The 12,200-nt window shown below is 40.7% G+C and overlaps 1 protein-coding gene across 14 annotated transcripts in view; it reads left to right on the forward strand.

Moving 5' to 3' along the window:
* Positions 1–12,200, forward strand: part of DEPDC5 (DEP domain containing 5, GATOR1 subcomplex subunit) — a 44,109-nt gene that overhangs the window by 334 nt on the left and 31,575 nt on the right. For all 14 annotated transcript variants that reach the window (XM_090120727.1, XM_090120723.1, XM_090120726.1 and 11 more), the window contains exons 2-19: positions 168–285; positions 1,029–1,116; positions 1,783–1,829; positions 2,328–2,413; positions 3,166–3,249; positions 3,906–3,955; positions 4,178–4,247; positions 4,554–4,632; positions 5,552–5,613; positions 7,063–7,132; positions 7,475–7,547; positions 7,796–7,899; positions 8,146–8,220; positions 9,109–9,243; positions 9,711–9,772; positions 9,889–9,962; positions 11,151–11,220; positions 11,587–11,623. In XM_090120727.1, coding sequence (XP_089976853.1) covers positions 228–285; positions 1,029–1,116; positions 1,783–1,829; positions 2,328–2,413; positions 3,166–3,249; positions 3,906–3,955; positions 4,178–4,247; positions 4,554–4,632; positions 5,552–5,613; positions 7,063–7,132; positions 7,475–7,547; positions 7,796–7,899; positions 8,146–8,220; positions 9,109–9,243; positions 9,711–9,772; positions 9,889–9,962; positions 11,151–11,220; positions 11,587–11,623 — 1,324 coding nt within the window. In that variant the 5' untranslated portion in view covers positions 168–227. The remainder of the gene's footprint in view (positions 1–167; positions 286–1,028; positions 1,117–1,782; positions 1,830–2,327; positions 2,414–3,165; positions 3,250–3,905; positions 3,956–4,177; positions 4,248–4,553; positions 4,633–5,551; positions 5,614–7,062; positions 7,133–7,474; positions 7,548–7,795; positions 7,900–8,145; positions 8,221–9,108; positions 9,244–9,710; positions 9,773–9,888; positions 9,963–11,150; positions 11,221–11,586; positions 11,624–12,200) is intronic.

Consider the following 12,200-nt stretch of genomic DNA (forward strand, 5'->3'; position numbering starts at 1 on the left):
CGCTGTGCGGCGCTGGTGGCTCTGGGTGCTCCCTGCCTGCCTGCTGCGCGGCGCCGGGCTTCTTCCTGACATAGAGAAGGTTAAACGGTAGCGCAGACGCCGTTGCTCACAGAGCCTCCGAAGAACAGCTGTGCTCAGGCTTGTTTTTGCTCTCGTTTCTGCTGCAGATGTGCAGGATGCCCTCTGCCCTTTTTACTCGAAGTAACTGAGAAGGACGGGAGCTCAAGATGAGAACCAACAAGGTGTACAAGCTGGTCATACACAAGAAGGGCTTTGGAGGCAGCGGTCAGTGTCTTGGTTTGTAGCAGTGAGACCCACACTTACTGTTGCTGGAAGCTCTGAGATGTGTGTTGCTCTTTTAACAAAGCAGTGGAGGCAGAGCTTGGTGGCAGTGCTACCAGCTGCAGTGTGGAATGACCTGTTCTAACAGTAAGATACAGCAGAAAAAATCAGGTTTATTTTTCAGAATGGAATTCCATTTGTAAAATACAATTCCTTCATTCTATTTCTTTTCCTTTTATTTTCTCACTTTAACTTGCACCTCAGTCCTTCCTAACAAAGAGTGACAGACATGTCAGTGAGTTACTGCTGCACGTAGACAAGAGTAGGAACAAAATGTATGGTTTTGTGAACTCACAGTGCTGTTTATTTGCTTACTTTCTAGTTGCAGACTTAAAATCACTGCATGGTGCTGAAGTTTATTAACAAGATTCTGTAGATACCTGAATTCCTGCTGGTACTCTTTATATGTAAAATATAAAAGAAGATTCTACTTGTATAGTGAAGGCATGCTCTCATGCTGAACAACTCATTCATAAAAGTGATTTGAAAGAACAGCTTTTGCTCACAAGATTGTCCAGACTGAAGTAGCTGTAGGGGTGTTGTTCTGTAGTGAACATGATGCATCGGTGATGTGTTAATCCCAGGCAGTGAATTTGTGTTGAGTAAGTAGGTGTGTATAAGCATGCAAGTGTCTGTGTTTGGTATTTGTTCATTGTCACATTCCTCACATTTGCTTATATTTGCAGATGATGAACTGGTGGTGAATCCTAAAGTGTTTCTTCAAATCAAGCTGGGAGATGTTGTGGAAATCGCACATCCCAATGATGAATACAGGTGAATTCTCCTTTTGCTGATCAGTCAAGTGTGGTTAGAGCACCGAAAAGATGTGTTGAAGTGCAGCAGGTTCTACACTGAGAGGCTTTGCTTCAGCATCTGCCGTGTTTGTTTTTTTTTTTTTCAATGAAAGTAAAATAAACTAGCAGGAGCTCTTGCTCAAAGCAGAGTTTGTGTAATCCTCTGTGCTTGGTGTTTCACTGGGCAAGTAGCACCTGGAAATGGAGAGGTCAGTGATGTCTTTATCTTCACAGAGCTGTTATTAGCTAACAATCATTCTTCTTTCTGTAGCGTCTCCAAGGCAGAACTCAAACTTCTTGGTTTGCTATAAAAACATAAACCTGCAATCTGAAGATTTGTCCTACAGCATATATGAAAAAAGCAGGAGCACAGCTGTGTTAGATTCTGAGATAATCTTGTATGTCTTCGTTTCCCTTTTAGAGTGTCATCTTTACCTAAAAAGTACCTTATAGTTCAATAGGTATAAAGAACAGCATGGGGTGACAGGCAGAGAGGATGGTGTATTGAAACCTTCCAGAAAATGATACTGTTTTTGTTCGGCTTACTCTGTTCTCTGTGATCCTGAATAGTTTTGATACAGATTTAACTGGAGTACACTGTTGGTACCTCAACTTGTCTGCCTTTTTTCTTCCTTGCATGCTACAGCCCTCTGCTCCTACAAGTGAAATCACTGAAGGAAGATTTGCAGAAAGGTAAAACCCTAGACTTGTAAAGTGCACAGTAAAATCATAGACAAAGATTGTGTGGTTGGACTTTAAATATCTGCATTACTCAACTAACGTAACTTTTAAAGAAGCTGAGTGCTTTATTTGTCTAGCATGAAGGATTATCATTTCCATCGGAAAATGAGTACCCAATTTAAAATCTCCTTTTGGTTCAGTAATGTTGAGTAAAGTTTGGAGGGAAAAAAAGCCGATAAACTTAAGCCTTAAATTTTTGTATCTGCACTCTCTGACTGTGTGTCTTCTCTTCTTGCAGTCTTCTTGCATTAATGAATTCATACTGAACTCTGTATCGATCTCCATTGCTTTGATTTTAATGAATCTTAATTTGGGCAATAGTTGAAAGAAGTCACTGTCTTTTACTGAGGCCCTAAGTATTTCATGACAACCTGATTGTATTGCTTTTGTACCTGTAAATGCCTGACACCTTCTGGTTGTGTTCTCTGTCCTTTCTCCTTGCTGTGGCAGAAACGATAAGCGTGGATCAGACTGTTGCGCAGGTTTTCCGACTGCGGCCGTACCAGGATGTCCATGTGAACGTTGTTGACCCAAAGGTGTGTGGCTTTGCAATTTTTGTCTATCTGTTAGCTCATACTGGGGCTCTGTGAATTTCCACTTATAGTAGTTTTTGGGGAAAAAAAAGGCTTTTTATTTTTATTTTTAATGGAAGCAACTTTTACCATCTTTCTGAAGAAAGTGAGGCTTGGGCTCTTGCACTGTTTGTGTGTCTGTACGGGTCCCTTTCTTCTCTCCCCACCATCTCAACACTCCTTTTGAAGTTTTTGGGCCTGGTTGATAGGAATTTAGACATTTCAATTGCATTTTCTTTCCATAATTCAGAATAACTCAGCAGAGGGAAGAGAAGCTCGTAAGTGCCCCTGTCCAAAGAAAAGCCATGGATTTGCATTATTTGACATTAGAGTACCTTCTAAAAGAGGCATCTCTCGTAAATGTCCAGCTGTATGAAGAGCTTCAGTTGGAGTTGATGTTCAATACATAACAAAAAATATGCAGGAACTGGGTTTCCTTAATGCTGTGAGCGTTGTAACTTGATTCTTGTGCTTTTGGTTTGATCTGAGAGTTGTAGCACGGATAGTCTTGAGTCTTTTTCTGGCCATGTGATGCAGTTTCAGGTATGTGCACAACTTTGGTGGCTGTTCAGATGGGATTCCTCTTTGTCTTGCAGCTGTTTGCAGCACTGACTTGTTTAGATCAGCCCTTGCTGTAACATTTGGCTCTTAGCAGAAAAGTGCTGTGTTGGAAACAACCAGTAAAATCAAAGCAGTGTTTTTCCTCTATTTTCCAGGAAGTGACCTTGGACTTGGTGGAACTGACTTTTAAAGATCAGTACATTGGCCGTGGGGATATGTGGCGACTGAAGAAAAGTTTGGTAAGGCCCATGCTTCCCTCATGGTAGGGTGGAGGTGACTTTAAGAATATTGTAGACCTTTTTCTTTGCTGACTGTAGAAGAAAATAAGCTTTTTACAGAGAGAGAACAAGATCAGTCAGCAGCTCCTGTGGAACATCAGCTTTAAGTGGTACGTTAGTGTTGGAGAAGTGTATGTAAATAATAAGGAAAAAAATGACATTCCCATCATTTCCTACTCTGTTGCAGTAATGTTGGTTACTGCTTTGGGCACTGCAAATGCTGCTTAGTGCTTTTTCTCACATTCTGAATTTTAATGATTTACTACTTTAGGAGGGAATTGAATCCAAATGTATTTCAAACAGAAATGCTGCAGTATTGTCTCTCTGATAGTACTGCTTAATAAGTAACCATCAGATTTTTATTTTTTTGTTCCTGCATCTCTGAAGCACAGTTTTTGACTCCTGTAGGAGTAGTGAATTAGAGAGAAGAACCCAGTCAATTTCAGCTTCTATTAAAAGCTGTTTTCCATGCTGTATTTGAGAGGTTCTTGTTTTCATGCTTTTATAGCCCAAGTCTGGTGCTTGAGTGCTTTGCTTGCTTGCTTGTTTTCTTTGCTAATCTGTCTGCTCTTTCTGAGCCCACTGTTCTGTTAACACCTGTAACTGTTCTTTTGTAGGTCAGCACATGTGCATATGTCACCCAGAAGGTGGAATTTGCAGGTATCAGGTCAGTGTGTTATGTTTGTTTATTCCTAGATATGAGAAAACTAGAGAGCAGCACAGAAATCTCTGCCCTCAGAGCCAAGTGTGAAGAGAAGTGCTTTAAGCTTAGCCATGTTTGTAGCATTTTCAGCTATTGGTGAGAAATGTATGCTGTTTGAAAAATGTTGATTCTGTGATCTTCATATTTATTCTAGTTAATAAATATTGTGTACTTTTTTTCTTCCAGGGCACAAGCAGGTGAACTGTGGGTTAAGAGTGAGAAAGTCACTTGTGGTTACATCAGTGAGGACACACGGGTAAGATTTTGGGGAGTAAAGAAAAGGAAGTCTTTTCCCTTGCTAGCTTTTTGTTAATTCTATCTTACTGACAGATTTGTATGGATGACATAAGTTGGTTGTGTAGTGAGTTGAAAAATGGCAGCAAATTCAGGAGAATGAGCAATGAGAGAAGTTCAACTGTTCTTCACTGATTGCTCTTCTCTTGCAGGGGGAATTCCTCACAGTGCAGTGGGCACAGTCATATCAGTTATTTGGTAGTTAACTTCCACATTTGGCACTTGTAGCAAATGTACCTTGTTTGAAAGATGTTTGATTCCCCTGCAGGTGGTCTTCCGCTCCACTTCTGCCATGGTTTATATTTTCATCCAGATGAGCTGTGAAATGTGGGATTTCGATATCTATGGTACGTGGTTAACTGGCTTGCCTGGTTGTGAGTGTGCATGACTGCAGCTGTCCTTTCTGCTGCTACTAGAAAACTGCCACTATGATACCTTTCTACCACTTCTAGAAAACTGAAGTATCTTACCTTTGGTGTAGGCATTGCTGTGGTGTTCTCTTAGATCCTTATTCACAGTGCCACGCTTCCTTTTCCTGGGTGCCGCATAGTTTTCCTGTTCTTACTGTAGTGCCTGAGTGCCATTATCTCAGCAGCTATTCAGGGGGACCAGCTTGAGTATGAAGCTTGAAAAGGTTTTTCCATGTTGCGAACATTTGATGATGAGGGCTTGGAACCCTGAAAACAGAAATGAATGGAAGTCCCATGCAAAGAATGTCTTGATATTATAGATTTCTCTTGACGTTGGTTGGATGGGAGAGCCCTGCCTTTAGCTGAGGGGAGGGTTGTTGAAAGTATTCAAAATTCAGGAAGTGTTCAAAACTCAGGAGTTGCTTAGCTCTATCGTTGTCCTATTTTTTTTTTTCTGCCTTAGTTCTTTAGCAGCTCTCTTACCCCTTCCTTTGACCATGTGCTTAGGCATATGTAGCTGGGCAGCTTTTCAAAGCTGAGCAGGGGATCAGTTGTGAATGCTATTTCTAAAAGATAGTACAGATGCTTTCCCAGCATGTTGTAAATGTGTTGGGAGAATGGATGTAAAGGTCAGATCCGTGTGACAATACAACAGTTTTGTTTAAATCATCTGAAACGTAGTCCTGCTTTTAAATCTTTTTTTGCCCTCTTTATTACTGTTAGCATTCAGTGTGCACAGAGCAAATTACTCTGCTCTGATCTTAATAAAAAATAACTCCTAGAATCTCAGTGTTAAATACAGCTTGTAGTTGAAGTAGTTGCTACTGTTTGATGTTTGGGTGTGTTTACTTTGCAGGGGACTTGTACTTTGAGAAAGCTGTGAACGGTTTCCTTGCTGACCTCTTCACAAAATGGAAGGTAAATAGCTGCTCAAGTTCATCCTTTTCTGAAATAAGATGTCAGTGCCATCTTCGTGAATCCACCGAGCTGCCTGTTTGAGGAAGGCCCATGTTGTGTCAGGAAGCACTAAGGTTTACAAGAGCATGAGAGATGGCTCCTGGGCATCAGAAGAGTGGTTACTGCAGGTCAGCTGGTAAATCATGTGTGCAGGTAGCTCCAGTACTGCTTTGTTGTATCTGCTATGGTGTTGTCATGCAGTTGGTCGGTTTGGGTGGCAGGTCTGACTGGCCTTCAGTTACTATATGTGTGATGCAGGTGCAACTCAAGTTTGTTTTGCACAGTCTTTGTTCCAGGACTTAGTTCCGAATGGTTTCCTGGCATTATGTAATCCAGTTGTGTTGCTGTCTTTTAGCGTGGGGCCACTGGTGTTGTGCAAGCTCTTGGAAGTGGTGTGCTCTAAAACAAACAAACAAAGCCTCACTATCTTTTCACAGCCAAACAACAAAGAGCCATCTCCTGTTTCAGTGCACGCCTTGGCTCAGAGCAAGGTGCAGCTGCTGTTGGCAGCCCTGCATTAGGGGAGAGAGTAGGATTGGAGGCTGAAATCCTTTTAGCCACGCAGCTGTGGAGAAAGCCTGGGGCTGCAGATTTCTATGGACATGAATAAGAGAACTGTAGCAGTACTCAAGACGTACAAAATCTGAAGCCTAAATTGGAAGGATAGCTAGACAAGGCAAAAGAGCCTGAAACCCTACGTGTGTAACATCTGTGCAAAGTATAGCTCATAATGCTCACAAATGTGAAGAACTGCAGGTTTGATTCATTTTCATTGTGTTTTTTCTCCCCTGGAGATTTTACTGGGAGCACTGCATGATGTGCATAAGGCTTCTGTTCTATTTTTGATACTAGTATACCATGTTGGATATGGGCCTGGGTGATCTGGGGACTCTCTCAGACCAGGCCTTTTCAAGCTTTTCCTTTTGCAGGGGATGGCCAGTATGCTCTTTCCAGCTCATTAATTCCATTGTGTGCATTAGCACTATAACTGTTCAGTCAGGTTAGTGTCTTGTTTCTGTGGAGTTGTTAGGGGCATCTATCTGTCAGTAAGAAATAACAGTATCAAATTGCTGTCAGCAAGTACGTTTATAAAAGCAAACACATTGAGTCAGCTGTGTTTTTTATACAGAAATCTTGTATCCTGGTAACTACAGAGGGGAGTTGCTTTTAGACTAATGGAGGATGCTTCCATTTAATACACTATAGCCTAGCAGAACAGACTCCTCAGGATGGAGCTTTATGTTATTTCATAGAAGCATTCACAGTCTTTCTGCCTATACATAAATACAGCAATACATGTTTATCTAGGTCCTACATGTGAGCTATAAAGGATGTTACTATATGTGTATCTACTGTGTGTGACCCTTTTTTGTGTGAAAGTTGTTTTTTTCTTTTGTTCTTCCTGGACAGGAGAAGAATTGTAGCCATGAAGTGACAGTGGTTCTATTTTCTAGAACGTTTTATGAAGCAAAATGTATAGGTAAGTAAATTCTATATTTTCATGTTACTGTTTATAATCTTTCTCCTCTCATCAGAGATTTTTAGTGTTTGGCAAAGACTCTTTTTTTTTTTTATGCCCATGTCAAAAGTGTTCCCTACCAAGCACAATGGATACACAGTCATTGTCGTGACAGTACTACAGTAAAAACTGTACTTGGAGGAATATGTGGCAAATTTCTTTCCTCGTACTCAAGCTGTCATGTTGGTTTAAAAGCAATTTAAATGCTGTGAGAGACAACTAATAACCACTCCCTGCTAGAAAAGACAACAGGCATTTCTGTATGAGAATGCAGTGTAATAGCTGCTGCTGCCTCCATTTCAGATGAGTTTCCTGAAACACATCGTGCATCAATCCGGCAGGATCATGAGGGAAGGTTTTATGAAGATTTTTACAAGTATGTCGTCTTCCCCCTTCTTTCATCTGTCTCACAGTGTATGTACAACCCTTGTGGAGAACATCGTGTTGTTAGCTGTAGGACCTTGCTAGGAATTAAGATTGTGAAAAACATGTATGTCTGAAACTGGCAGCACTTTCCATTCTGTGACTGCATGATCTTGTTTGCTATGTTAGTCTTCCTCTTGGGTGTATGGGGGTATGGTTTGCATTCCTTTCATGATACTTACTGAACTGTGCTCTTTCTAGAGTTGTAGTTCAGAATGAGAGACGAGAAGAGTGGACCTCATTGCTTGTGACCATTAAAAAGCTTTTCATCCAGTATCCCGTGCTGGTACGACTGGAGCAAGCAGGTGAAGGAATACCCCTTTCCTGGGCTTTTACCCTCTTAAATTTTTTTTTTTTGGAAAGCTATTTGTAAACTCTAGCTTTGGTTGGAGCCTGATGTTGCACTACTTAAGTGCTCTCCTGAGTAAGTTATTTTGCTCAGATTTTTCTGTGAGATGCACCATTTTTGCCTGTAATTTGTTGAGTTAATAGGCCTTAATACCAGTGCAATTACAATTTATATATTTTCTTCCTTCTGAACACTCGTCCAGAGGGCTTTCCTCCAGGTTTCAATTCTACGTCAGCACAAGGGAACTACTTGGAGGCCATAAATCTTTCATTCAATGGTAAGTTATGAACAACAGATAAAAACGTACAGAGGAGGAGCCACTAAAACAGGTGCAAGTAAATGGCTGTGGGCTTCTCCTGCCTGTTCCTTAACATCAGTGAGGAGAGAGAAATATGAAGCGGTTAAACTGTCATTTCCCGCTTCAGAAGAAAGTGTCTAATGTGTGTCTCTGGAAGAAAACAATGACTCTCATAACTGAGTGTTGGGTGGTTCAGGAACCAATGCAGGGCCTTGTTCAGATGAAAATGTTTCTCCCAACTGCATGTCTGTGTGCAAACTTCTTGCAACAGAAGTTGATTTTTTAAATTCTGTAAGCCTTTCAAAAGCAGGCTGATCAAATGTTACTTGGGTTAAGGTGATCCATCTTTTTTTAGCAGGCAGATGGATTTAATTGTCTGGAAGGGATCTCAAAAGATGTGCTTTTTTGTGATGTGCTCTTTACATCAGATGTTTCTGTCCTCTGAATGGCTGTATTTACATGAGAGGGGGAGCACAGCTTGTTAGTGACCGGTAACGACTTTTATGTTATGATGTAGGAGGGGTTTATGATATAGGTGGGGTTTGCTTGTTTTTGAAGCACTGGATATTTTTTTATTTGGTGTGTGGGGTTTTTTTGTTGATTTGTTTTTTGAGATGTTAGAACACTAAGCATATGAAAAAAGACCCCTTCTTAGGTATCCAGTTCCTGTTTTCTGCCCATACTGCTATACTGCTATAGCTTTATTTATATTACTGGTTGAACAATGCTACGCACAAGTCCTAACTTTCACATTTGCTTTGTGGAAACTTGTTTAATGCCTTTACCAATAGAGAGTCAACTCCCTTGCTTTAAAAAATAGATCCAGCATCTTTTTCTGATGAAGTACTCCCTGTTTCTTTCTCGTAGTGTTCGACAAGCATTACATAAACAGGAACTTTGATCGGACTGGCCAGATGTCTGTGGTCATCACCCCTGGTGTGGGTGTGTTTGAAGTCGATCGCCTCCTTATGATTCTGACCAAGCAGCGGATGATAGACAATGGTAAATAAATAACCAGTCATTCTGTGTCACTTCTGTGAAGAATAACAGATATATTTGGAAAAGTTCTGCCCTCTTCTTGTGCTGAAATAGTACCCGTTGTAACTTTTGTACTTGGGAAAGAGGGGTCACAACTGGAGGGCTTGTGTCTACACTGTTGAAATGATTTGGTTTTTAGAGAACTTGAAGTTATTGATTTTATTTCAATGATAGTGGAGCACTTCATCAGTCTATGCAGACTTTCCCCTTGCAGGATTATCCTTCATGATTTATATTAGTTTAGAAGAAATGCTTTTGATATCCCCCCAGGTGGTTTTGGTCTGTAGCCATACCATGGGATTGCTCGCTACTATTTGCAGTGCAATTGTGTTTTTAAAATCTATTGTGAATACAAAATACGTGGTTTGTTTTGACATAGCCTATCAGTCCTTCATGGTCAATAGCTGAACTCTGCTGTTACTTGTTTACAGGCATTGGTGTGGACTTGGTATGCATGGGAGAACAACCATTGCATGCTGTACCACTCTTTAAGGTAACGCATGCTGTTCCTCCTTTCTCTGTTCCTAGAAGAAATGTTACTTTGTGACAGACACTACTGGTTGCTTTGCCTCTTACAGCTCCATATTCCTCTCTGAATTCCTCTTACAGCTCCATAATCGCTGTGGACCTGGGGATTCCAGGCTGGGTGATGACTACAATATTCCACACTGGATAAACCATAGGTAGGTGAGCTCTTAACGTTTTTGAGGAGATAATAGCCTTTGCAAAACATCTGTGCTATGCTTTCTTCTCTGTACATCTGTTGATTTCTCTTTCTTCTGCCACTGTTTATTTCTGCTGCTCTACTTGCAAAGCAGGAACAGTAGTCTTGCAGAGCTAAGGGCGTTCTTGCAGAACTCTGGTCACTAATTCAACATGTCAGATGTGATAGGCAATTTGAAGAGGAAAAAGTTTTGATCTTAAGCTCTCTTTCCAGCTGAGTTGTAGCCTTAAATTATGATTTAAGTGAGTCAGGAAGCTTAGAAAAATTACTGTCACTTCAACTAAATTGATTATTAGGGAAAATAAGTACATCTCCAGTGAATAGTTACAGGTAAAGAGCATGTGAATAGCATGGATAAATATTAAAGCTATTACAAGAAACACAGGCTCAGTTTTACATTGCTTTACCCCAAGCATGGTAGGTTTTCTTTCTGCTTTCTGTTGAACGTTGTGTTGTAATGCTCTGTGCTCTTTCTCTACCATTAGAGATTAGAACAAAAGCAGCTTCCACAACCCCTGTTCTGCAGCACAGCTTTTTTTTTTTTCTTTTAATACTTTGTTTTATCTTCATGCATTGAATGGCTGTCCTGACTAATAACCATTCAAGCGTTGTGTATATCCAGTCTTTTCAAGTAGCTGGAAGGCACTTGGTCCTTTCCTTAGATGAAAGAGGTGTTTGATGGCTTATAACAGGCAGGATTTAAAAGATTCAGGTGACAAGGAACAGATCTTAAAGAATAATTACCCCCAAATGGGAGGAGATCCTTAGTTTTCAAGCAGTTCGTGTGAGTTATTACTGTCATGTAAATTAGGGAAAGAATCATGTAAACTGTGCAGTCTTCTATAGACAGTGAAAGCTGATATTGTTCTGTAGAAAGAGGAAATGAACTGGGGAATGCAGACTTAAATACATTAAGAGGAGGTCTAGGCTGAGGTTATATGAAATTCTAAGGCTGGTCTTTAAGGAAAAGAGTAGTTTCTCTCTCCTTAACCATCTGCCAGAGGTTTTTCAGATGTTGCCTTAAGCAAAGAGAGGTATACCCTTTTTTTTCCCTCAAATAACTGACTCAAATTCATAGGCTGTTTGCTATGTGGTTGTACAGCTATGTTCAGTTCCTAGAAGACAGCTGAACTATTCTGTTTTTCAGTTTCTACACATCCAAAAGCCAGCTTCAGTGTAACAGCTTCACTCCACGGATCAAACTGGCAGGAAGGAAAGTAGGTATCTTTCTGATTATCTGTCAGAAATCATCTCTCAGCCAAGCATCCAATCTTAGCAGTGTTAATATTGAACAGTAATCACTACACTTCTCTGTTTAAAAGACATTGCAGACAAATCTGTAAATGGGTGTTGTAGGGATTGTGCATGAGAGACTAGTTTGTTGGGATCAGTCCATCCTAGGATTAACCTAGGTGAGAAATGCTTTATAGTTTATACAGTCTTTTATACTTCTGACATGGTATGGCTGCTTCAAATGAGCTTGAATTTGATGCTTTATCACACTGGGATATTTCCTTACAATATGCTGACTATTGTTTTTCTCCGTATCTCTTTCTTCATAACTCCTTTGTTGGACCCTTCAGCCACTGACTGAGAAAACAAAAAATAGCCGAGATGCCTGTGAGTAAACCTCTTCTGGAATGATCTATCACACTGACTCCATAGCTAACAAACAGCTGTAGTAAGACTGTGACGTTAACAGCAAAAACACTTCTGATGAGATGCTGGAAGGGACAGTTATTGCAGAAGAACTTGAAAAGTACACAGTTGTTACCCAGGATGTTAATGTGGATATATGATCTGCGTTCTAGATGAATAACTACAATGGAGGGAGGCAGTAGTTTCTGTCCCAGGTGCCTGTCACTGATAGAGAAATAGGTGGGGCCAGGCTGGTGTGCTTGCACTGCCACTCATGAGAAGTGGACAGGACTACATTTGCTGTCTTGAGGTGCTGCCAGCAATATGGCCACAGAATTGCAGTGGGAGAAGCCTGCGTTCTGTTAATACCACCTAATTTCAGGAACATGTGTGTTCTGAAAAAGAAGTTGTCATTTCTTGCAAAGATAAAGTATGCACTTCCCTCTTGAAGTGATTTGAGGCATCTGTTTGTACGAGAATTGGTTTATTGATTATTTAATCTCCTGGATGTATGTGGGAAAGACACTGGGGCCTTAGCAACTCAGATTCAGAGGCACAG

The sequence above is a fragment of the Phasianus colchicus genome, chromosome 18 (genome assembly GCF_987193195.1).
Source record: "Phasianus colchicus chromosome 18, bPhaCol1.hap1.1, whole genome shotgun sequence".
Classification (NCBI taxonomy): domain Eukaryota; kingdom Metazoa; phylum Chordata; class Aves; order Galliformes; family Phasianidae; genus Phasianus; species Phasianus colchicus.